A 25,672-nucleotide genomic window follows, 5' to 3' on the forward strand; every position below is an offset into this window, starting at 1 on the left:
AAAACCGGCCCTATTCTGGCAGCCCACTGTGGTAAAGCCCTGTGCCCGCTACAGCCAGTCTGGCCCTGGCTGTGATGCGTGAAGCTTTTGTTAACGTGTCGGGGAAAGGGGAGTGAATGCTCTCACTAATTTGCTGGTGAGAGAAACATTTCACTACTAGTGTACGCATGCGCCAGAAAACAGTACTATCTGACACGGCTCCTTTCTCTTCCCAGGGCTCACTCCCGCTCATGGACTTCTCCTTCTGGGAGTTGTCTGGCACCAGGAGCCGGCTTCGCAGCCTGAAGAAGAAGCTGAGTCTCTCCGGAACCTTCTCGGTGACCCGCCCGCTGGAGGCCAGCCAGGTGAGGTGGCAGCAGGTGGCCCAGACTTTGCTGGCACCAACTGTTGTGCAATCTACCACCTACCATTGGCCATGCCCTGTGGCCAGCACAAATGTTGTACAGAAAACATGGGTACTCAGGGGAGCACAGCATGGTTGTGGATCTTGCTCCGTGCATAGCTGCCGGCCTTACCTCTCGAGGACTGGGAGCAGGGTGGGTACTGGGTGCAGCCCAGGCTGCGTACCCAGTGCCCATTCACCATAGCTGTGCCCAGACATTACTGTCAGTAGAGGTATTTAAGCTAAAGGGTCTGTCTGAAATGCACGAGCTCTGAATTGATTGGCGCTATAGTCCACATATGGTAGCTATCATTTTTTGTATCATGATTGTCCTTTCAGCAGTGGTTGCAAAACCCATGTGTCAAAGGACTAAGGTCATACAGCTGAAGTTGTTTTTTTAATCATTAGAAGCTACGACATCCACAGTGATTAACAGTTTACAACCAATAAGAAGGCTAGAAATTGGTAGTGTGGTATACAACAGAATACCTTACTATCAAGTAGTGCCGTTTTCAGTAGGTATGTTTACATGTCAAAAACATGCAATATAAAAATACATAGTATATAACATGTTATGGAGTCCTGGTGGCATAGAATAACCAATCTATCGCATGGCTTCTTTAATGTTACGATAATTCCACATTGACATCATAGAAGTAGGGGAGTGAAAATGATATACTTTGCCCAACGTGTGAGGGGAGTTACGCAGCTCACTACAGGCAATAAGCCAGCCAATTAAAGTGCATTTTGTTACACAACATACTGTACGCTTAGACTAATGAATGTACATTTACGAAAATTCATTTACACTCCCACAGTCCACAAAACATTACTATTACAGGATGGAAATTAACATGTATTTAGTGATTGCTCCTGGATGAAGCCTTATTCAATTGGAAAATATTACATTACGGACACGGGAAGACTACATATATAGCTGAACAATGGTGTGTTGTGCACTAAATACCGTTGCTTATTCTCTGTCATTTCCTTAAGGCATGTTTTCAACAGGAATTCTGATTACATTTATTGTATTTGTCTAGGATTGATAATCCCTCAAGAACGTTATTTTTTCTGAAGGATTCACTCTGTGTTATGCAGCTGATAGTGTTCATACATCCCATTGACCAGGGCCGGCTTTAGGGCTGGTGGCGCCCGGTGCGACAATGTTTGTTGGTGCCCCCCAATGACCACCTCCACCACGGATTCCCTCACCACCACCCGTTAACAGTGCCCAAGTCTCCATAACCACTCTCTCTCAGATGGATATATAGCACTCCCTGTGAGATGCAAATATAGTGCCACTCATAGCAGTGTAGGGTGTCAGAACACTTTGGATCGCACATACATTACACAGAGACAATCAATCATACATGTGTAACTCAGCATATAGGAAATGTTCCATAAGACAGAGGACTACAAGGTGTAGGTGTCATCAACAATGTTAGGCAGTATAGTTTAATAGTGTTTGGTCTAGAGAAGCACAAACTCAGAATTTAAAAAGGAACACCATAGTTGGGTGTTCTCTTTAATAATGAGCAAAATTAATCCTTTTTCCAACATTAATCTTTGCTCAAATTAATACTTTGCAGCGTGCATGCAGTTCTTTAATACATGTTAATATTTCAGTACAATTACAAAGTCCAAGAATGTAAATTGGTCAATGGGTTACTGCTCTTAAAAGGGACATCAATTTGTTACTTACAATTTATATGCTCAAATCCTATATTAGGATTTTACCTTATAAATTGCAAGTAACAAAATTATGTTTCTTTTAAAACTAGTAACCCACTGACCTATTTACATTCTTGGACTTTGTAATTGTACTGAAATATTAACATGTATTAAAGAACTGCATGCACGCTGCAAAGTATTAATTGCAGAGTGCAGTGAGGTAGGGACCGAGTGGCATTAAATCAACACGCACCACATTAACCAAGTAAGTGTGCTAAAAAGTGTGCAGCATATAAATGAGTAATGAGAGCAAGTGTGGAAGATAATCACAACATATGACATCTCTCCTTGTAGATAAACCTGTCCACGTCGGGAACCCTGGCCAGGTACCCCACTCTGACAAACAAGAGGTACGAAACAGAGGTTGTAGAATATTGGAATAGGCAGCTTCTCCCATTAATGATTCCTCACCTAAGAAAGTTTCCTTTCTTTCTTTACAGACAACGGTCCTGATGAGAACTCGCATATAACACGAGTTTGAAACGCGTAGACCTTTCAATAAGCCCAAATTACAAAAGTGGTTTCCAAAAGATTGTGGAACTTTTATCTCCTTTAGAGATTATTAATTATCTAGGGCTCTACTGTGAATATTCTGATTCCGGTATCTGTTTAAAAATAGATTGTTATTGTTGTTTGTGTTGGTATGTCTGATGAATGAATGGTGGTTCGATTGATTAATATTTTTCTTAAGTGTATATTGAAACTAATTTGTTGTTTTTGTAAATATGAATGTATTTTTTGTACATATAAGGTTGTAAAAATGTGAATTTGGCAAACTAAGAGACCAAAAACAAAGGTAACATATAAATACAATTGAAAATTTAATAAAAATGAAGTGATAAATCACACAAAACATGTTCTAGTTCATATGTTTTGAGGATAAATAATCCAGGTCAAGTCGAGTACGGCACGTGCATTTCTGTTGTTTATTACTATTTACATTCTGTGCACTTTGTAATCTACTCGGTATTTGTTTTCTGCAACAGGCGCATTAACCCTCTGCACTACTTTATAGTGATTCAAAACTCCAATTAAACAAAATTCCGATCTCTTTTCAAGAAGAACATTAATCACAGCAGCAGCAGATGCTTTAAAATAATCATAAACTTGCAAACACAGCGCCTCACGGAAGACCGCACCCGGTGCTGTGGCACCGGTCGCACCGCCCTAGAGCCGGCCCTGCCATAGACAAGCGGTCTCCAACCTGTTTTGTAATTAGAGCTACTTATGTTCAATGCAAATCATTCCAGGCTACTAATATTATTAGTGTTGTAATAGTGACCACACCATTCAAGAATATAATAATGGCCACCCCATGCAATATTATCAGTGATCACTACAGTGCATCAGACACAGTTGTGGGCAGTCCTATAAAGAATGCTTTATCAATTTGGAAAGCCATCTCTACATGGTTAATACATGACAGCCATAGCGGCAATGCCTCTGGCATTAAATAATATTGTTAGTAATAAGTTTCCACAGCACCTCATGATTTATCACTGAAATATCACATTTAAATGTATTTCAGAAATCCAACCATTTTTCTCCAAACATCAGTGTATGAGTTCTGAAAATAGACACACTTTAATCTTGAATACATGCTTTTCAATTTTGGGATACATATGCTAATTCAAACAAGAAAAACTTCTAAATTAGTAGGCTGGTATGCACACAGAAGAGCTACTTACATATAGCTGGAGAGTTACCAGTAGCTCGCGACTACTCGGTGGCAAAGCATGTTATAGATTATAGTGTTTTTTTTAAAGTTGTTCAGTTCTAAATTTGTGTTTTAAAAATAATATGCAAGATGAACTTTAACGTGAATATTTTGGGATTTTATTGTAATTTTTCACTTATATGAGTCAACTGATAATATCCAAATACGTCTGTTAAAGTGCTTCGAAAAAACCCTCCTAGTGGTGCTGTGTAAATCAATATTTAATTCTGGATGATGACCAGTACCCCATGACTTGAATCCTGCTTGATTCAGGAGCATTTAAGGTATTTGTAAAAAAATAAATTAAAGCCTCCTTAACTAACATACTGCAGTATCTTCAAGACTTTCTTCTTTGTATGTCAGGAATGGCACATTGGTAAGCACCACAGGCTATAAACCTTTGTCGGACATCAAGGCTCCGTTATCAGGATGGGTTCAGTTTCCTTCTCAATTATATTTCTTTCAAAAATGCAGTGGAAAAACGAGCATTCTCACAGCAGCAAGCCTGGTGTTTTTAAAGTTTGGTTTCTGGTAACAAAAGCTTTACAAGGTCTTGGGGAGAGCTTGAGATAGCCTAACAATCTCACAGGTTCTATCTATGTACTATCTTCGCCTAATTTCCTCCTAATTGAAGATTTTAATTATAATGCTAAACTAGCATCTGACCCGACGTCGATAACCTGCTGTCTAACCTTAAAATGCTCGACCTCCATTTGATAAAAAAACAGGCCCCACACACATTGCTGGCCATCCCTTGGACCGTTTATTTTCCAATTCCCAGTGTATACATACTGACAAACCTGAACCTCTCACTTGGACAGATCACTATTTAATTAAATTTAATATCTTTGTTGAACATTCCCCTTCAATATCTGGAATAGGAAAAAAGGTTAAAACTAGATGCTGGATACAGCTATCTGCATCTAGCTTTCAAGCGGTGTTTAAAACCCCAGACATGGCTAATACACCAAACATTAATGTTGCTTGGGAGAAGTTCTCAGGGTCTTTTGCCGAGGCTCTTGATACAGTCGTCCCCTATAAAACCTATACATCCAAATCGTCCAGATCCAACGCCCCTTGGTACACTTCAGAAATAAAAATTGTCAAATCAAACTGTAGGAAACTAGAACGTATATTGAGGTTTTCGAGAGATACCCTCCACAGACACCAATACAAAAAAGCATTGGGGTCTTCCCCCGCAAAAATCAAATCAGCCAGAAGACACTATACTATAGGCCGAATTGAACTAGCTGAGAACTCTGCAAAACAGCTGTTTTAAGTCGTAAAGGAGCACTCTAACCCCCTTGCCTGCAGTTCAGTTAATATAGCCTCCCAAAACTCTGTGATTCCCGGCTTCACTATTTGAAACAAAAATGGATAATATCTATCCCAACTTTCACAATGACTTGTTGGTGCCAACATATGTAGAATTTGATAATTCTTCAGCAAGCAACTCTGAGGCTATATTAGAAAGATTTGAATTGATCACACACGCTCAAGTATTGGATCTTCTGACAAAACAAAATCTGTTTCTCCAGCAGATCTTTGTCCCCGCACATCACAACCATGCAATCCAACTCTTTTGCACCAGTGGTTACTTCTTTATGTAACCTATCCTGGTACTCAGCAACACTGCAGAAGGATTGTAAAACTGCTTTCGTCACACCTATTTGTTTAAAAACCATCGGCCAATCCCATGGACGTATCAAGCTACCGTCGTATTTCCCAGTTGCCCTCGATGAGCAAGCTGTTAGAATCTCATGTCAACAGACAACTTTCCTCATATTTAGAAAAACACCATTTGCTTGATTACTCTCAATCGGGTTTTTGTCCGGCTCATAGCACAGAAACCACTCTTATAGTGGTAGTTGACTTGCTTAGCTTTTCCTTGTATGCAGGCACACCTGCGATGCTGGTCCTTCTCGACCTGTCAGCAGCATTCGAACTGTGTCTCATCCCATTACCCTATGCAGAGTTTTGTGTATCTTGCGCCAATATGTGGTGATGTGTTCACATTCCCAGATGATGTGCATAAAGGTACCTGTAAAACCACATTTCTGTCTACATAACCCCATATCTGACAGTCCCATGCGCACCAGTCGGGGTCCCGTGAAGTAGACCCTATGCAGAATCTTAAGTTGAACCAGTCTCAGACGAGCTGGGATGGCGAGCTCCCTTGGGGATGACACTGCTGTCTGCCAATCTTCGTCATCTAGCTCTATACCATCCTGCACCCATTTGTCTCTTAGCGCCTCAAGGGGATCAGCTCTATGATTGATTAGTTTTTTATATATCAAGGAGATCGTTTTTTCAGGAAGGTGACCGTCCGGAATTCTATCCTCCAGAGGTGAAGCCTCTGGGGGTTCCGCATGCCCGTGCAGGGCCAAGAGAAGCGAATGTCGGACCTGTGCATAGCGGAAATATTCTGCATTTGTTAGATCATATTCCGCCTGCATTTCCACAAACGATTTAATCCTCCCCTTCCCCCAGATATCCTTGACCGTGGAGATCCCTATAAGGTCCCACTTATCAAAACCTTCTGTTCTCCAGAGCTTACCTAGCTTTTCGGAGACTCAGAGCGAGGTGGCCATGGTCAGTTTATCTCTCCAACCCAAGGAACTCGTGGCGTCATGCCAGATCTGAACTGTATGTTTGGTTGGCCCTGTCAAAGTCAGTTTCTTTGGCCTGGAGTACAAGGCCCTGCTATACCTGCCCCCGAGAAGAAGCCATCTATCCATGGCATATCCAGGGTCGTCAACTTGACCATATGTGCCGTGGTTAATCGCAGCCAACTGGGAGGCCCAATAATATCTTTTGATATCCGGGAGGACGATGCCTCCGTCGTACCAGGGAAGTGTTAGTTTGTTCAGGGCGATGCGGGGCCTGCCCTCCCATAGTAGACTATGCTGCAGGCTCTCGATCTCACGGAAATTACCAGATGGCACAATATCCAAGGTATTCTGCAGGGCATAGAGAAAACGAGGCAGAGCCATCATTTTAAAGAGGGCTACCCTACACAACAATGAAAGAGGAAGCTTCCTCCAATTGGCAATATCACTCTTGAGCCTCTGCAAAAGGGGGAGGAGATTTCGGGCATATCTAACCGAGGGATCCAGGGAGATAGATTCCCAAATACTTGAAACCTTCTGTATTAACCTGTATGGGACAGTTTCGCGGAGGGACAGGGGGGGTCCCCCTCAATACAAACAACAAGGATTTCCCCCAGTTGATTGAGAGTCTTCAATTTCTCCTGAAGGAAGCCAGGACATCGAAGACCACAATAAGGGACTTACGGGGAGAGGTCAGGTAGAGCAGAATATCATCTGCATATAAAGATATGCGATCCTCCCATTCAGGGGACCACCGTATGCCCCTAATCGATGGTTCCCAACGTATCCAGGTGGCAAGAGGCTCCAAGGCCAGTGAGAAAAGAAGGGGGGACAGCGGGCAGCCCTGACAGGTGCCCCGAACGAACGAAAATGGTGCTGAAACTCTGTTATTTACCACTATTTGGGCAAGCCGTTTCGTATACAGCAGACGTACCCATCTGATGAATTCAGGGCTGAATCCAAATTTGACCAAGACCCCCCACAAATAGGGCCATTCAATCATGTTAAAGGCCATGGTTGCGTCAAGCGACGCAATTACAGCTGGCTCCCGTAGAGTGTGGACTCTGGCTATCACCCCGTGCAATCTGTGCAGGTTTAGGGCGGTATTCCGATGGGGCATGAAGCCTGACTGGTCAGGGTGAACCAGACCACTGATGACTTTTACTTGTCTATTTGCCAGGAGCTTGGTCAGGATCTTCGGTTCAGTGTTTAACTGAGAGATAGGCCTGTATGAGGCACAGTTCATTTTAATCTTGCCCTCCTTATGAATTACGACCACCGTAGCCACTCTCTGATCCCTAGGCAGAACCCCTTTGTCTCTAGATTCAACAAACATGTCTTTCAAATAAGGTGCCAGTTTATCCGGTTTGAGTTTATAGAGTTCGATAGGGAGCCAGTTGGGGCCCAGTGCCTTACCAGAGTTCAAGAACGGATGGCTTGGGCGATCTCGTCCGCTGCTACTCTTGGTCCTTTCCAATGCAAGACTCTGTCCCTAGGAAGGGGTGAGCCTCTGGGCTCAGCACTGAGCTTCACACTCTTTAATGTCCATGTTTCCCCTGTGGCTCAATTGGTGAAGCCTTTCGGCTTGGAAGTACTCTCATATGCTGATGACACACAACTGATGACTGCCCTTGGACCAGAGTTAGAGAATTTCGAAACCTGTTTCACTACATGTATGAAAAACATTGCCACGTGGATGTCCCTAAACTGCCTTCAATTGAACGTGGAGAAGACTGAGATTTTACTGTTTGGAAAGGCACAGTCCCTCTGGTCAACGACTGGTGGCCCACGGAACTCAGCCCTGCGCCCCTCCCTAAAAATACAGTAAGAAATCTAGGAATTTTGATAGATGACAAACTATTGATGAAAGAGCAAGGTATAGCCACTTGTGGCTCATGGCTTGGGGTGAAGCGCTTCCTTAAGAAAGTATATCAGTGGCTCCCGATGTCCTCCCGAAAGACCCTAGTTCAGGTACTTATAATCAGTCACCTGTACTATGGAAATGCACTACTCTCAGCATCCAATGAATCCCTTACATCAAAACTACAGGTAATGCAAAACACGGCCGCCCGGCTACTGAATAAACAGAGACCAGGCACTCTGTCTATTCCCCTGCTCAGGACCCTTCACTGGTTGCCTGTAAAGAAAAGAGAAATTTTTAAAGTACTCTGTCTGACCTTCAAAGCGAGGTCAGGTAAAGGACCAAGATATCTGCAGGATAAACTAGTCACTACCTTCCTCAAAGAAACCTCAGATCAAGCAACCAGCTTCTTCTTCAACCACAATGTATTCAAACTTTAAAATACAGTGACCACTCCTTTTCATACCTTACCCCCAACCCTGGAATCAGCTCCCCTTTCACATTAGGGCTGGCACCTCGTTTTCTGGCTTCAAAAGACATCTGAAGACCTGGCTCTTTTAACGGCATAGGGCCATCTGACCTGCTATGCAAGCGCTGAGATGCCCGTCCGAGGATTGTTGCGCTATATTAAATTAACATAACATGACAGGTAAACAAATCCTTCAGGTGTTTCAGGCATGTTAGACAAATTACTTCAATGGAGGCAAAACAAGACAACCACACCAGAATGCATTAGGCTATCAGACGAAAATCCATGACTGGAAATAGTGTCCATAATAACCTGGAGGAAGGGAGGCATTCTATGTAAATTTGAAAATATTTCTGCAAGAACACTCAAATTCCAGAGAGTTGGCAAAACAAGGGTGCAGATTCAGGAGGATGGAGCAGGCAACGTTCAACCTGTATTCTACCAGCACATGTGCATTCTTTCTAAAAACTCTGCAGATCATCCAATGTTTTCCAATCATATGCAGAAACAGCACCCTGAGACAGGTAATCTTAAATGTAATAGGAGAAGCAAAAGAAATTAAAACCAGATTAGCTATGTGGTGACCCTCAACCTCAAAAAAAATGGACAAATAAAAACTATTGAATAAAGCTGGTTTGGGCCTATTTTATTGGTCACAACAAACTTCGTTTTACACATTTTGCCCAATGTTCTACTTTCAGTGAAGCTGAATGCCCCAGTCTGCTGAAGTCAATATCTTTTTTGTGTCTGGTGTAAAATCATAAGGCATGTCTAACCTGAACACCAAATACCCCAAAAATGAATACAATGAGGCGCTGGGAAGCAACACATAACTGTTACTGTACTAGGCAGCAATCTGTACTAGGTGCTGTTTGCATTGCACATGTGTACATTATTCGTATTTACAATTTGAAGTGCACAGCAGTTTCCCTACAATCATGCGACATGTTGTCACATGCTGAAGCTGGGACAGGCACCCACGTTTGCACAGTTGAATGCCATAAGTACTTTATTTAAATGCTAACAACAAAAGCTGCTTCGTAAATTGGGAAGTGGGCCTTTTAATTCTGTAGGCATTAGGAGAATGCGCCTTTCAGCATTTTACAGGATGGGTTCTTAGACAAAAAATAAAACACACACTTTCTAATGTGTGTAATGTGGCCTAACCGCTAGAGCGGTCTACCTCGAAGCTTGGGAATGGGGTATGAGTCTCGGCAGGGACACTCAACATCCTGTGATTCTGGGCAAATAACTTAATTTCCCAGTGCCTAAAAAAATATGTCAGTCGGTGACTGTTGCAAAGCCATTCTGACCCCCCCCCCCCAACTTTTTGCTGACTGATGCTGGTGGTAACTGATTTTGACAGACCCTGGGCTCTGCCTAACCAGGCCCAGGGCCAGTGCTAAGCTGAAAGGAACACATTAGAATACAGTTGAACCACCCAACATACACTAGCGTACACTATGGTATGGTGGGGTACCTCTTGAATTAGCATGACCTACCCCATAGGCCCCTAGTATATAATAGGGCAGGGGATTGATACTACCTAGAAGTCCCCAGTACGCTGAGGCATGGCAGTTTAGACGCCAGCAGATTTTTCTGCACTAGCATGTGTGCACTGCGGAGGCCTGGGGTCAGTTTAAAAACCGCACTGGGTGCCACTACTGCTTTTAAACAGTAAATTGTGCCCAAACTCGACTTTGGTGGTAGGGGCACTTACAAATGGAAAACCTACAATGTTTTGGCATATTAGGGACCCCCAGGGTCTCCCCAAGGTATGTCAGGGGTGGGGGGTCAGTTATCTATAAGGTACACCCTTATAAAATGAGTTTGTATATGCCTGGGTAAAGTGAAATTTCACATTTCACTCCCCACATTGTGTTAAAGTGCCGCTCAAATTCGACTTTGATGCTAGGAGCACTGGGTAAAGAGGATCTGCAATATTCCTGCAGATTCAGAACCCCTAAAGTCTCCCCTAGTTGCGCAGGGGGTGGGGGTCCTGTAGAAAGTAGGGAAATACTTATAAAATATGTTTTTATAAGCCCTGGTGCTAGAAAACTGGCCCAAGTCATTTTCCCCTTTGCAAATCCCATGGCCTATAGGTTAACATGGTAGAGAGTTATTCATTAATAACTGTTGATAGGAGAGGACTAGCCGGACCATTCAGTGACTTCCCAGAATGGTAATAGTAAATCCAACAATATCATATTGTTGAATTTCTCCTAAAGTGTACATATACAAAGTTATAAGACTTTCTTGTTTGTAAGTCCAAATTCGGCCTTCCAGTGGTATGCCCTGATTAGTCAGAGTTAAGTGGATTAGCCAGGCTGCTTTGAAGAGGTGACGAAGAACCCCTAGGGTTAACAACTCTGCTGGGAGGGCAGTGTGCTGGTCTATAGGAATGCCAGGCCAAGGACTGGAGTCATAAACCATGCTCTTCAAAGGCAGAGGGGAGGCCTGGGTTTCAGTTTCAATTTTACACTCTTGACCCAGAGTCAGGGCTAGGCTTAAGGAAGGAATGTGCAGGTGGTAGGAGGAGAGTCATGGAACTAAGCCATCCCAGGGGGTGTGTTTAGCCAGCTCTTACCTCCTTGCTGGAAAATCAGCCATTGTGGATTTGAAAGATATGATGCACTCTGGGACAAAATAATGCCACACTCTACAGGATGTGGTCATAACAATGAGGAGTTACCCTGCTCTCATTGGTCAGAAGTGACCTGTTGCTTGACCCAGAGAATTTTGAAAAAGTATCTGAGAGGGGCAGAGCCCTCCAGATATGCTGCTTGAAACTTACTGAAGCAAGAATTGCCCTGCTGAGAAGTTTTGCTGTGCAAAGATTTACAAGGTCTGACCTCTGAAGACTGCACAAAGTGAAACTGCAGCCCGGTGGATCACCTTAATGCAAAAGGACTAAAGAGTGGACTCCCTGCAAGCTACAGGTTAACAGAGCACACCTGGACATCCCCACAAAGAATTCTCAGCCTGGAGTACCAGTGGGTTTGTCAGGGTTTTGTTCAAGTGGATTGCGGAATTAAAGTTTCACACTTTCAAGGACCCTCATGGAGATTCCAGAACCTTGGATTGTGTTTTGGACACTTTGGGACCCGCAAGCAGAACTTCAGGAAGGAGTTCTAACTGGACCCCGCCTGCTGGGGACGGTGGCACATTTGGTGAGATTCTCCTGAACCATTTTTAAGGGTGTCCCTGTCAGAGAAAAAGAAATGACTAAAAGGGGCACTGGTCGTTTCTAAGCACTAGAAAGTGACTAATCTTTAAAAATTCATATCTCTGGTTCCCTACAGTGGATTATTTTTGTTTTGGTGTAATTTAAAAGATAAAAATATTACCTATGTTTATAAATGGTGTTGGATTCTTATTTTGTGTTGTGTCTTAATTATTTACTGAAATTGTGTTTTTAAATGCTTTACATACCTGTCTTTGAAGTTAAGCTTGTCTGCTCGCAGTCACGTTACCAAGAGTTGAGCATAGGAAAATATTTCTAAGACCTATGCTGGGTCCTATCGTGCGTTAGTGGCCTTATTGCCAGTGGCAGACCTACGTTTGCTCCTACTAATATCCCACTTTCCAACAGTGACGCAACTGTTGCTTGCATAAAGCGCTCGGATACCTTTGGGTCAAGTACGCACTATGTAAATCTCAGACACTGGCAAACCCAACTCATTCTCCAGTTCTGCAGTGTTGTATGCCACAGTGAAGGCACATCACAGCAGTATGGAACAGTTCAACCCTTTATACAGAATGGAGTTCCATCGCACGAATAAGTGTCAGAGCCCGATGCCAACACCCCCCTCTTGACCCCGCAACACAAGCAGTCGCCAACAATATTATGCATACTGGCAGTGCTTTAAATGGGCTGGTACACACTGAGTTCCGGCACTGAAGAGGAGAGTTCCGGTACTCATGAAAAGGTAGGTTCATATGCTGTGAGTGCGGGTGAGCCAGAGTGGAACGTGTATCTGGCAGCCAAGGCGCCAGTTCTGGCGCCCTGATCTGAGCCCCTGCTGAGCTATTCATCAGGGCTCATTTGAATAAGGTCCGGGTGTTCACCAGCACACTGTGTTTGACAGAGCATGGTCCATTCAGGCCCTGTGCTGTCAATCACATTCACACTATCCTGTGCCTTTGTGCAAACACAGGAATCTTGGCAGTGGCAATTAAAAAAGCCATGATAGGTGAAGAGTATAAGTGGCTTTTATTATACTTGAGTCTTTTGTGTGTCTGCTTATGTTTGTGTGTTTGCCTGCATTTGTATGCCTGTTTTTTGTAAGAAAAAAGCAGAGAAAGAGAGAGCAAATCAAGACCCTCGCAGGAGGTATTTTAAAGAAAATGGATGGCACTTGTACATGTCTGCTCGTTGACAAAGGTTCTTACGTAACGTAAAAGGGAGGGTTGGTGGGTGAGTGAGTGAAAGGTTACATGGATGTGTTAGTGAAAGGGTGGATGCATAGATGGATGGATGAATGGATGAGTGAAAGAATGGATGGATGGGTGAAAGAGGGTGAATGATTGGATAAAAAGGAGGATGATGGGTGGATAAGTGAAAGATTGGATGGCTGAATGAAAGGGAGGGAGGATGGTTGAAAGGGTGAATGATGGATGAGTGAAAAAAAGGGATGGAGTGAAAGGGTGGATGGAATGAAGGAGTGAAAGGGTTGATGTATAGATGAGCGAAACAATTGATGGATGAGTGAAAGGTGGATAAAGAGATGGATGAGTGAAAAGATGGATAGGTTTGAAGATGGATGGATAGCTTTGGATATGGAAGGGTGGAAAGTCGGAATGGTGAAAAAGTGAATGATGTATGAAAGACTGAATAGCCAACAGAATGTAAAGGTTAAATGGTGGACATCAGCAGGTAAATGGTAAGATGAAAGGATGAATGGATAGACCGATGGAAGAGAGACAAGAGATATCTTCTGGGGAGGGTCCTGATGAGTTGCTACATTTGCTTGGTGCCATAAGAACTTTGGTGTGAAGTGGGACTATTTTCAGTTTCTTCCTACTCACAAGCTCAAACATATATAGTATTGTGCCAAACAGCAATTAACAGTATCTCATTAAGAAGGTGCAACTATCGCAAAAAAAGTAAATGTTAACATATTATTGCATTTGTTTTTCATTTTGTGTGTAATGCGTTAACCTGCTTTGTTTATATAAACACATTTCCCATGTGTTTTGGTATGTGCTACAACTATTGTAGAAGTTGTAAAGTATCATGTCTTGCCCTTAGCCCCACCCCTAGTCCCGCCCACTCACTACACCTCTAGCTTATTTTAATGAGTACCTGCAATTATTTTTCCCATTTAAAGCACTGTATACTGGGATTTTTGAACACATGGTTACGGTTCAAATCTTTTTTTATTATTATTTTGAGTAACACATACTCTCACCTACATCTAATTCCCGGTGAGGTGCAGCCGTGAAGGGTAAGGGACTGTCATTGTTCTGACGAGGCAGGAACGCGTTTGCAAAAGCACACAACCCTGATTCCCGTCCCATTCTCAAATTCATGAATGAATGATAGCAAGAATGAATGTAAGTAACCACAAGCCCTACAGACCACCATTCAGGTAGCGCACCAGTGCAGCGGAAGGGAGGAGCTTGTACTACAAAAGCCGCTCCCATTCCTCAAACCAGTGCTTGTCAATCTACTGTCCAGTCATGTTTGTACTTCCCTTTGGTTGTTCGTTCCTTAATGATGGTGAAGTATTCGAAGGGCAGCCTGGCGAACCAAATACTATTTTTGGTTTGTGCATTCAAGCCGTGTACAGAGCCTTGCAGCTGTTCAGCGGTGAAAATCATTGATGCGCAGCGTCTCCACATCTCTTGGAAAGCCAACGTAGTTTGGGAAGCGGTGAGTCGCCTTGAGGTGGTGACGGTCCGCTTATATAGTTCGGCTAGGCAGAACCACAAAGGAAGGTATCACGCATCGCCTGGTGTTTCCGTGACCTTCCCGCGGGCATCGTTGGTACACCCCCAGTTACTGTGAACAATGCCATTATTTCTTTTTTCTGCTCCTCCTCATGGTTGCAGTAGGGGCACAGTGAACGGAAGAAGAATGACCCATTTCCTGTGGGTGATTCAACTTGTGTGCCTGTAACAAGACATTCCTGGATGTATGAATGAATAGAGTGCTGTGAATAAACAGCACTATGTACTTGGTCCCACAATATAATTTCATGACTTTTCATTGTTTGTGCTCTGTTATAGCTTGGTGCCATATTAGTTGTGCTCCAACTGCTATCCCCTGTCCAGATTTGGGGGGTTCCTCCTCTAGTGGACACTTTTGGGAATTGCTATGCGCAGTGTTTCTGAAGAGATCAAATGTGAATAAGTACAGGGAAGGAGTGAACGCACTACTGTGGTTATTGCCTATATCCACATGTTTGCCTGAGTAATCGCCCTTTCTTGCTCCTATTTCTCACCACCACAGATCCCAGTGACAAGGCTTGCACACCAGAGTACTCTGGGAGGAGAGGTATTCTCTTTCATTTATTATTTTGTCCCATTTTCCCCTTTCCCCTTTGGGCGACCTAGCGGTGGGAGTTATATACTCTCTCTCTCTCTCTCTCTGCTGGTCTGCGCAGGAGGGATTGGAGAAACTAGTCATCGCCCCTGCTGGATTGTTCCAGAAGGTTAGTGGCTTACCTCATCTCCTAACCTAACAGGACAGGCAGTTGAAGAGGAAGGTGGTTGGGGGACAAGGTGTTTATGTCAACTTGGAAGGAGGAGAGGTGGGAACAGATCCATCCGTTGAAGCGTGATCTTTCATTAAGTGTTTAAAATGGCGGGATCGGTCAATAGGGTCAATCTAGGCACTAACAGTCAGGATCAGTGTAGTGGTGTAATTCAATCCTCTCCTCCTGCTACGCTGAGTACACGGGTATAGTGAGGACATGTAAGTTCCCGGAAGACCCCAATCACGATTCATATGCAGGGGCCCCATATTTTTCAGAAGTGGCAATGAGTGTTCTATGGAGACTTGGAGGTTCTTTATTGTGACAATAGCCCACAGTTTCTGTAGCCAGTCTAAATGGACAGGAATGACGTCTGAGCCCCACTTGGATGTGATGACTTGTTTGGCTACACAAACAGCCATTGTTGTTGCCTTTCATCTGACCGAGAAGAGTGGGCAGGCCAGTGGGTACGGGTGCTCCAGTAGGACATAGCTAGTGAAGCTGTGATCTCTGTAGCAAAATGCCATTGATATCTTTTAACACCACCTTCCAGTAGCATTTTGCTTTCGGGCATCACTTGCTGGCGAAACTGCTTGGCTGCAGTTTTGCCAGCTAGTGTCCTGGCTGTTGGATTACCGTTTTGCCAGTCTAGCTGGAGAGTAGTACCAGTAGTGGGTGATTTTAGGCAGAGATTCTGTTCATGAGGCACTGAACGAGGAGGTGCGGATTCTGTGAAGGATATCGGTTTATTCTTTGGGCTTGATCTTGTGTTCCAGTTCAGAATTCCTTTGTCTCTGGGCTGGAGATTTGCTGGACTCCTTGGGTTTGTTTAAGTAGTTGTATATGTCAGAAAGTGAGCTTCTATTATCTTTCTTGGTGATTAGACATTCTTCAAATTTCGTGAGTGGTCTACAAACAAGTGGGCGAATCACTGACTGAGTGACTCAATCTTTGATGGCTGTGTACCGCCTGTGTTCACTGGTGGGAATGCCGTAATTAAGTTGGATTTTCAGAAAGTCTTGTATACCTGTACGATCAACAAAGTCTCTAATTTGTTTGCAGTTAGCAATTTGCCATGTGTGTAACTCTGAGCCTGATCGAGAAGGTGGAAATGCAGGGTTGCCTACAAAAGGAATGAAAAGGGAGATAAATGTGGATAGGCCCTTTGCTATTAGGGTTCTATTCCAGGCCTGGATTGTCGCCCGTGTGACAGTGGAAATGTATACCCGGGGGGGGGGATGGGGGGGGGCGCGGGTTGTTTTTTTTATAGGGAGTTTTTTTTATAGGTATAAAATGTACCAGCGCCTTTAAGTTTAATGTCACTAGTGGACTGCAGCATCTGTGGTGCCATCCACTACTGTGACAGTGTAAAACATGGCTTTAGGTCTACCATTGTAGCATGACTGTGGCAGTTTAAACACTGCAGATTGACTTGTCGTAATAATCCTTTTGATGGGCCAAAATCTCCCATTTAAATATTAAAAAGTCACCCTTATTTAGCCCTTGTCACCCACAAGAAATGGTGCATAGTATTTAAAAATAGGATATGTAGAAATGTAATGTTAACATGTTGTTACAGTGACCAGCACCCACAAGCTATTATTGGCAGGGCTATGTTCCCTATGTAGAAAACCAAAGTATAGATTAAAAATCCTAATAATCTCAGGACTAGAACAATCTTGAAAAATAGTTAAACAGCTACTTTAATAGTTATCAGAATCCAATTGAATGGTACAATAAGATATTTTAATAAATATTAAGGAAGAGAAACTTTAAGAATGTTACCTTTTTCTTCTTAAAGGTCCTGGAAACTAAATTTGCATTTGCTCTCTCACTTCTGCCAGCTAGAAATTAGTATATGAATTGGTGTGAAAAAGTTGTGAAGTGCCTCCCAGGACCAACAATAGACCGACCTGAATGGGCAGAGATGACTCATCGGAACCTCCCAGAATGTGCAGGGCCGGGCTGTGAGCATCCTTTTTGACATTACATCATCAAACCCTGCTTGATAGGCCCACAAGTTTTTACATGCAACACTGGGGGCACAGAAGGGAAAAGCAACAGGATGGCAACAAATTCATAAGCACCAATTGTCTGGTTGCTGAAAGATTTGCTTGGTCCCACCAGACTTCTCGCTCCGTGTTTTTACATATACCAGTGGGGCTGGACTTCAAAGGAAGGGAAACAAGATGCCAAAACATTTTTGGGTGTGTTTACTGTCTGGTAGCTGAAAAAGCCTGCTTTGTTCTACCCTATCTCTGGATTTGTTTTTTGGAGGGGGGTTACTGTGACTGCTTCAAACTGGATTTTGGTGTTAAATGTGGGAAGACACTGGGATCACTCCCCACACACATATCCAGCCCTAGAGCCCCAGTTTAATGTGGCAGAAGACGTTCACCATCTTGAAAAAGCCCAAAGTGGGTAGGGTTGGCCCCAGAAACATTTGCCCTATTTGGTTAGGGAGTGTTCAGGAGTTATTTCTATCCATAGCTCATGCCAGGCATAACTGTGGCTACAGGCACCCACATTGCTAGAGGATTAAATCAGAAGGAAAAATCTTTGACCAAGGAGAAAATAGTTGATGTATCTGACTCACGGTCCATCATGTAGTAACACAAAGATCATGGCCAGACTTAAATAGTGCCTAGGTCCTGGTCCTCCATGACCATTGGCTATAATTGGTGCCTTTTGATGCTATTTATACTTACATTAAAAAAATATATATATTTCCTGATCCTCTTAATGGATTTTTATCATTTAGGTGTCATTTTGTTTATTAAATGTTACTCTATTATTCCAATTCAGGATCGGATGATTATTGTTTTGCATTTTGACTTTATTACGGTTTTGATACTGCCTAAATACTTTATACATTGCCCTAAATTAAGCCTGTCTGATCTGTGCCATAGCTCCCAGGGGGTTGACCTCAGGTTAATTTAGTGATTTTCAGGATCCACCTTGAGATGGGTTGTAAATATTTCTTGAGGTGGGTAGTCACCCACCCCAAATAATGCTCCAATTCTTTACATCAGTATCAGCGGTGGGATCCAGGGATTGTGTTTTGCAGTACCACTCAGTGATTTATGTTAAAATCAAAACCCTTTATATAATTAGACACCAAAAGCAATTTTTTATTTTATATAACAACTATGAATTAAATGCCACTAGTGGACTTTAGCCCTTATTGTGCCATGCACTACTGTGGCAGTATAAATCATGGTTCAGGCCTACCATTGCAGCACAATTCTGTCTGTTCAAATATTGCAAATAGACATGGTAAAATAAACACTTTTGACAGGTCAAAACCTCCCTTTTAATTATTAATGAGTAGCCCCTATGTAGGCCTAGACGCCAACAAGACAGAGTGCCTGGCATTTAAAAGTAAGACTCATAGAAATGTAATGTTAACATATCCTTACAGTGACTAGCACCCAAAAGCTATTTTTCATTGTGACCGGCCTTGCTGTGCTATGTAGAAATTCAAAGAACAGAAAAAAATACCGTATCATGCAAATAGGACTAGCTAGAAAAATAATTTAAATGTTTTAATATTTATTAAAAATCCAAATCAAATGGTGAAGTCAGATTTTTAATACATATTAAGGAAAAGTAACTTGTAGAATGTTCGCTAATCACTGCCTGAAGTTCCTGGAGGTTAAATTTGCACTTGATCTCTCACTTCTGACAGGCAGTAATTAGCATTTGAATACATGTGAAAAAGTTGTGAAGTACTTCCCAGGAGCAACCTGAACGGACAGAAATGACTCACTTGAATCTCCCGGAATGTGCAGACTTAGGCGGCTGCCAGCATCCCTCTTGACTAGGGGTGGGTGGAATTTGTGTAATCGCGTTACGCAAATCTCCGCGAAACAGTAAAAAAATCTCTGCGAACACGCAGCAATTCCGCGAACACGCGGAATTGCTTGTTCGCGATGCTTTTTTACTGTTTGCAGTCGCTGTTTGCGTGCTCGGGGGAAATATCTCGCGAACACGCATTTGAGAACGCGAACAAGCAAAAAATTTCACAGCAAAGGCGGAACGCAAAATTACCCAAATTACACAAATTTCGCAAACGGAACGGAATTTACCGCCAGGCCTACTCTTGACATTGTAGTGTCAAATCCTGCTTGACAGGTCTGGTGGGTTTTTGCATATAACATTTGGGCCGCATTTGAAAGGAAAGGAAACTGGATGACAGAACAATTCTTTTGTATCCACTGTCTGGTTGCGGATGGAACTGCTTTGTCGCATCAGACTTCTGTCTCTGGATTTTTGCATATAACGAATGTGTGTGTCTGCGCGGTGATAAATGCCCGTCTATGTGTTATCATAGTAGGCCACTGTAGGGTCATGGCACATGTGAGGAAGCATGCACATTTGTGTTTTTTTTGTCTGCAAAACACATTCTTTCCTTTTTATTGCCAATGCATGCTTCACAGCATTGGCAAATCCAATAGGTCTCCATTGGTAGCCAAAAGGTCTGAAGTATTGGCTATGCCAATGCTTGTTCTTAATGCAATCTGAAAATGCTTGGATCCCTTCTTCGTGAGGAGGCAGACATTGCTCTGCTCCCTCCTCTACTTCCCCACACTACTGCACCAGCATGCACATCTCTGAATGACATGAGGTACGAAGAGGGAGGATCTAAAGCAAATACCTCAGTGGAGAGGTGTGGCTCACTGGTTAGAGGCGGTAGACCTGTAAGCAGAGGACGGCCCGGGACCAGGGTTCAATTCCCGACGCGGCAGGGTCTTGGACCAGGGTCAATGGACTCGATAATTCTCGCCTCAGTGCCTACTCTAACCAGGGAACACACTCGGTAACTCTGGGCATTAAGCTTTCCTCATCTCTACAATGGCCCCCCACAGATGCCGGGGATGCCTGGTTTCACCCTGGAGATACCCAGAAAGGGACCATCTCACAAGGAAAACCAGGACGGGTTCCCCAGCGGTCTACAGCGCCAGGACACTCGGGTAGAGTAACAGTGCGCTTTACAAGTATCCCACATTTACATTTACAATGTACCAATCTACAGCTCCTGCTTACGTGTGCTAGGGGAAACTGTCCTACTTTATAACTCCATTCAGAAGGCCCAAGTGCAACAAACTTCCTACCTCCTTGGCCTACACTGGGCCTTTTTACTTTAGATCTGTTTGGTTTGCTCTTGGCTGCTGCCAGCTGTTTATGTGGCAGGCTCCAGGATATTAGGCATTTGGTTCAATAAAACCAGGGGTTCTGGTTCAATATGTGCACCCCTGGGTAGTACAAACCTGACGTGTACAGGACTTATGTTGCCCACATGGGCTCAGTACCTGTGTAGAGGAGTGAGGCTGTATAGTGCTACCGGTATGCTGTGTGCCAGTGGCGGCCGGTATGACTTGTGGGTGGTCAGGCGGGTACAGGGTGAGGGGGGCGCGGGGTAGCGCAATGGAAAAAGAAAACAAATTATACACTTACCTTGCCGCCGGGTCTCGCGTCCCTGCCCATTGCTCCTGCCCTTCTCATGGGACTCGAGGAACAGGAAGCCAGGAAGAAGAGCCAGGCACCACTGACCTATCACAATGCTGCAATGCAGCGTTGTCATTGGTAAGCACCCAGGCTCCCCTGACCAATCACAACGCTGCAATGCAGTGTTGTGATTGGTTTGGAGCGTCTTGGTTTGACGCTCATCGAGGGAATGGGGGCTGGGGCTTGTTCTCCACGCAGGCTGTAATGCAGCCTACATTGAAAACAGGGAAGGTGCGCATGACTGGTTTGGGCGGCCCGAAAGGGCCGACCAAAAAGTCATCGCGCACTTAGGAGTGGGCAAACCACTCTTCCCCTGCCCTGCTCCGAGAGCAGAGCAGCCTCGCCCACAAAGGAAACATAAAAAGATAATAACTCAAAGTTATTATCATTTTTGGTGGACGGATTGGAAAGCACGATGGTGGCGGCATAAGTCTTCGCGGCGGAGCCTCTACCCCGTCTTCCCACACGCACTGTTCGCTGCAGAGAAGAGATGCTTCTGAGGGGCTAATCTTACCTGCCTGATGCTGCTGACACTAGGGGAGACCATCTGGCCCCCCTGGGGCTGCAGAGTCCCCGAAAGCTCTTGCTGCTTGCGTGCACCTTCTAACTCCGCGAAGCGGAGTGGTTTACTGTGGTTTGCCGGAAGAGGGAGCATTGAGAAGCGGTGCGGCTGCGAAAGATTGTACGTCATACAGCTGGCGGGTGTGGGCTGAGCTTCTGGCAGCTGTGAGTGGCGGAATCGTTCGGAAGGCGCAGAGAGCCTCTACCAGCTGGATTTCTATTTTGGTATAATGCCATCCAAATCGGCGCGACAACAGCGGGAGCAAAAACAAATGGCTGGGACTAATTCTGCCTCACTGTCCCCCACAAATATGGAGGCACCAGCAGGTAAGCCCCAAGAGAGTCGAACTGTTACAAAACAACTAGATGCAGGGACTGTGAAGCGGAAAGCTCTCCTTGAAAAAAAACAAGCTGCAGGCAAAAAAGGTGGTATGCCAATAGCCATAGAAGAAGGAGGGGGTACAAGAGGGCAGCAATTTAAACACTACTCCAATACAACCCCAGCCGGCTATAACTGCATTTTTAAAACCTGGGATGGAGTGACAAGCGCAGACCTGAATTTGGATAATCCACAGCCCAAGTATGTGGACTCAATATTCCAGTTCCAACACAGCTATTTCTACACGCTGAGGCACAGGACTCGCATTCTTAATATAACAGGGTAGGCGGTCAGTCACAGGATGGTCCAGGCTATGGCATTGTTGCATACAAGACAATTGTAACTGATGCTATATCTGATGCTGCTTCAGGCGGTCCTGATAAATGTTATTCCCTGACGGAGGAGTAACAGTCACGGACTTCGGACTCGGATGTAGCATATAGTGATTCTGATCAGGTTGACACTACATCAGGGTCTAGTACCGTTGAAGCCCCTGGAACGATTCGTAAATGTCATAAAAATTCCCGGAGGACTTCAAAAGGGTCGACGGGCCTCAAGGAGACTCGTAAAAAAAAACTATGGTGTCTCTGGTTTGAAATGGGATTATTCAGATTCTCGGATTATTAGCTCTCTGGGTCAAGCCTCGGTCTTGGGTGGGACTTCCTCCTTCCCTGATCATCTTGGGGAGCCCGCAATAAATGGGAAATCGATGGCGAGCCACATTTTGGAGACTATTAAAGATCATCAAGCAGAGACTAGAGCTGATGGGAAAAAGTCAAGACAGGGCACAAAAAAACTGGAAGGAGCTATCCGGAAAGTAGAGTGCACGTGCGGCGAAATCTGCGAAAGACTGGATGCTATGTAACTAAGTACCGTCGCTGTCGAGAAAGACTTGATTGCTGCGAGAGAGCAAACAAAGACCCACGAAGCTCAATTGTCCGACGTAATGTGGAACTGGAGGATTTAGAAAACAGCTAGAGAAGAAACAATCTTTGAGTCCTTGGGATTAAGGAAGGCTTGGAGGGGGAGGACATTCGGGGCTTTATGCTAGACCTTTTCAAGGAGTCCTTTCCGGAGCTTATTGGGTGGGACTAGGATAGGGAGATCCAGAGGATACATAGGTTCCCCTTTATTCGCCATAACCTACCTAACAGAGTTTCTAGTCAGCCAAGGGCAATTCTGGTATTCTTCGGCTATTTTTCTTTGAGACGGCTATTTTTGAGAAAATCAATAATATTTAACCCAGCACACGTAAGTTTAAAAGATCTTTTCAGAAGTTATTAACACTCAAGACAATAGGTCAATCGGTCGATTTTTCTTCTTTTTAATCGGTCTTCATGTTGCCAGTAGCACAAATTTTCCCAAGCCAACACGTGTTTCGTCGCCTCAGTAAGTTTGTACATGCGACTTGTTCACGGCTGAACGTTTTCACAGTATTGCAGTTTTTAATGCGGCGATAATTCCAGGCCACATGTATTCCCATGGCGTGAGGCGAAATCCAAAAGTAAGAGTCGAATAGTCTGGCAAATGTAAATACGTTTTTTCCGCTTAAAAGTTTCCTGAATTTGAAACCGTGTAGTAAGCCGCCGTTCCGCGTACTCGTGCCCCACGCCGGTCCGCTCGGGTGCGTGTTAATAACTTTTGGAAAGATCTTTTAAACTTACGTGTGCTGGGGTACATTATTGATTTTATCTTGTTGGTTGTACCACAGAAACTTAGGGAGGCAGGTGGTTCTCCTTAACCCTTCAGCGCCGTCACTAATCTAAAACCCTTCCTAATAATACTGAGTGGAATTCTCCTAAGGCACCTATACCCTATCACTTATACCAACGGCCACGCTTGAGACTATTTTTGAGAAAGCCCGCCCGGAAGCTAGACGACAGTTTAAAGGGGCTTCCTTTTTTGGCCGCCCTGACTTCTGCCATATAACTGTGGAGCGTAGATGGTGTCTACGGCAGTTAATCAAGCCATATCAGGATGCTGGGTTTGAGGCCTTTTTGTTGGCTCCAGCAAGGTTAAAAACAATTGTAAAAGGGGCTGTTAGATTCTTCACTTCAGAGATTCAGACTAAAGAATATTTGGAACAAGCTCAGGGAGAGAAGAGAAAGGCATAGGATTTTTTTTTATATGCAGGCGGCTTTGAGCAGCACAGGTTTTTTTTTGCGTTTGGTTAAGTAAAAAAGAAGCGAAATCTTAAATAGTATACATAGTGTGGGGGAAGGTGGAGGTGGCGTGGCGCTTTGCGCTCACTCTCTCACTCAGACCTGGGAGGTCTGGCTGCTTTCACAGGGTGGGGGTGGGGGGAGGGGTGCAGGGGTCGAGGGAGGGGGGTAGGGGTGGTTGGGGCGGATTTGTTTTTTTTGATGATGAAAGCAAACCACAGATAAAAAATGCGATGAGTTATCATTGTATGGTTTGTGGTATCAGAAAGCAATGTGGAAAAAATGTGAAAAACACAAAAGAGAGAAACGGAAAAAAAAAGAGGTAAGGAAGGAAAAAAAAGAAAACGATGTATAATGTTAACGGCGAATTCATGCAGATACTTTTTGTTTGTGATTAAAAATGTGCATACAAACTGGTTGATAATATTGAGGAGAGGTGCAATAATGAATTCTGGCTAAATTAGGTATCGCAACTATAAATATCTGTGGTCTCAATGATGGGGTTAAGCGAAGAAGGATCCAAGAAGATCTTAGTCTTACACGCAGACTTGGTTTGTCTTCAAGAGACTCATATAGCCTGTTATAATTACAAGAGTCTGGATAACTTAGGTTTTAATTTAACGGCCTATGCAACGCAGGATGTTAAGACTAAAGTGGTGGCAGTTTTGATAAAAAGTAAAAATATTATGGGCGTCAGAAAAACTGTGGATAAACATGGCAGAGTGATAATTATGGAAGTCAGAGGAGGAACTGGCCTGTTTACTCTGTGTTCAATTTATGCCCCTGTCTTAGAGAATCCTTCTGTGCTGAACTTCTTAGCTATGGAGCTTCCTTCTTGGCCTGAGCCTTATATAATCTGTGGCGACTTCAATATTAACGGATCAAAGTCTATGACTGATAAACTTGTGGGTGTAAGTAAGAATCATAAATCCCAATCGTCCAAGGCACTTAAAAACCTGATTAAAGGTTTAGTTGACGTTTGGCCTAGTTTGAGAAGATCAGAGAAAGAATACACTTATTTTTCTGCGCCTAATCATAAATTTGCAAGATTAGGTTATTTTCTGGTATCCCCCTCTCTCTTGAAGGATGCTAGGATTGAGATATTTCTGATGGTAATGTCCGATCACAATCCTTTGGTTTTTGAATTTCCTGTGGCAGGAGTAAGAACTGTACAGAATAAGTAGACTTTTGAGAGACCATTACTCACTGACCAAGACTATGTGGGCTATATGAAAGGCTGGATTATCGAGTTTTTCAGTTTTAATAAAGATAGTGCACCCCCTGGAATGATTTGGGATGCATTTAAAGCTTCCGTGAGAGGGGAGACCCTGCAATATAGTTTGATTAAGCAAATAAAAAGCTCTGAACAAATTAAAAGCTACTATCAGAAAATTGCCCTCTTGGAGACTGAACTAATCGAGATGGTTAATAAAGGAGGGGACCTCTCTATGGTTACAGATTTAATAATGGTGACTAAAGCTGCTCTGAATGATTTTTACTTGGACAAGACTGCTGGGCAGTATCTCGCTAAAAAGCAACAGTGTTATGAATATAGGAGAGACAACAGGCAGCTTTAGGACACATTAAGCAAA

At 43.8% G+C, this 25,672-nt stretch overlaps 1 protein-coding gene across 2 annotated transcripts in view; it reads left to right on the plus strand.

Moving 5' to 3' along the window:
* The window catches only part of RGS14 (regulator of G protein signaling 14), a 409,263-nt gene that overhangs the window by 65,285 nt on the left and 318,306 nt on the right, over nt 1-25,672 (plus strand). For both annotated transcript variants that reach the window (XM_078652746.1, XM_078652748.1), the window contains exon 2: nt 216-344. In XM_078652746.1, the coding sequence (XP_078508872.1) occupies nt 216-344 (129 nt within the window). The remainder of the gene's footprint in view (nt 1-215; nt 345-25,672) is intronic.

The sequence above is a fragment of the Lissotriton helveticus genome, chromosome 7, assembly GCF_964261635.1.
Source record: "Lissotriton helveticus chromosome 7, aLisHel1.1, whole genome shotgun sequence".
NCBI lineage: Eukaryota > Metazoa > Chordata > Amphibia > Caudata > Salamandridae > Lissotriton > Lissotriton helveticus.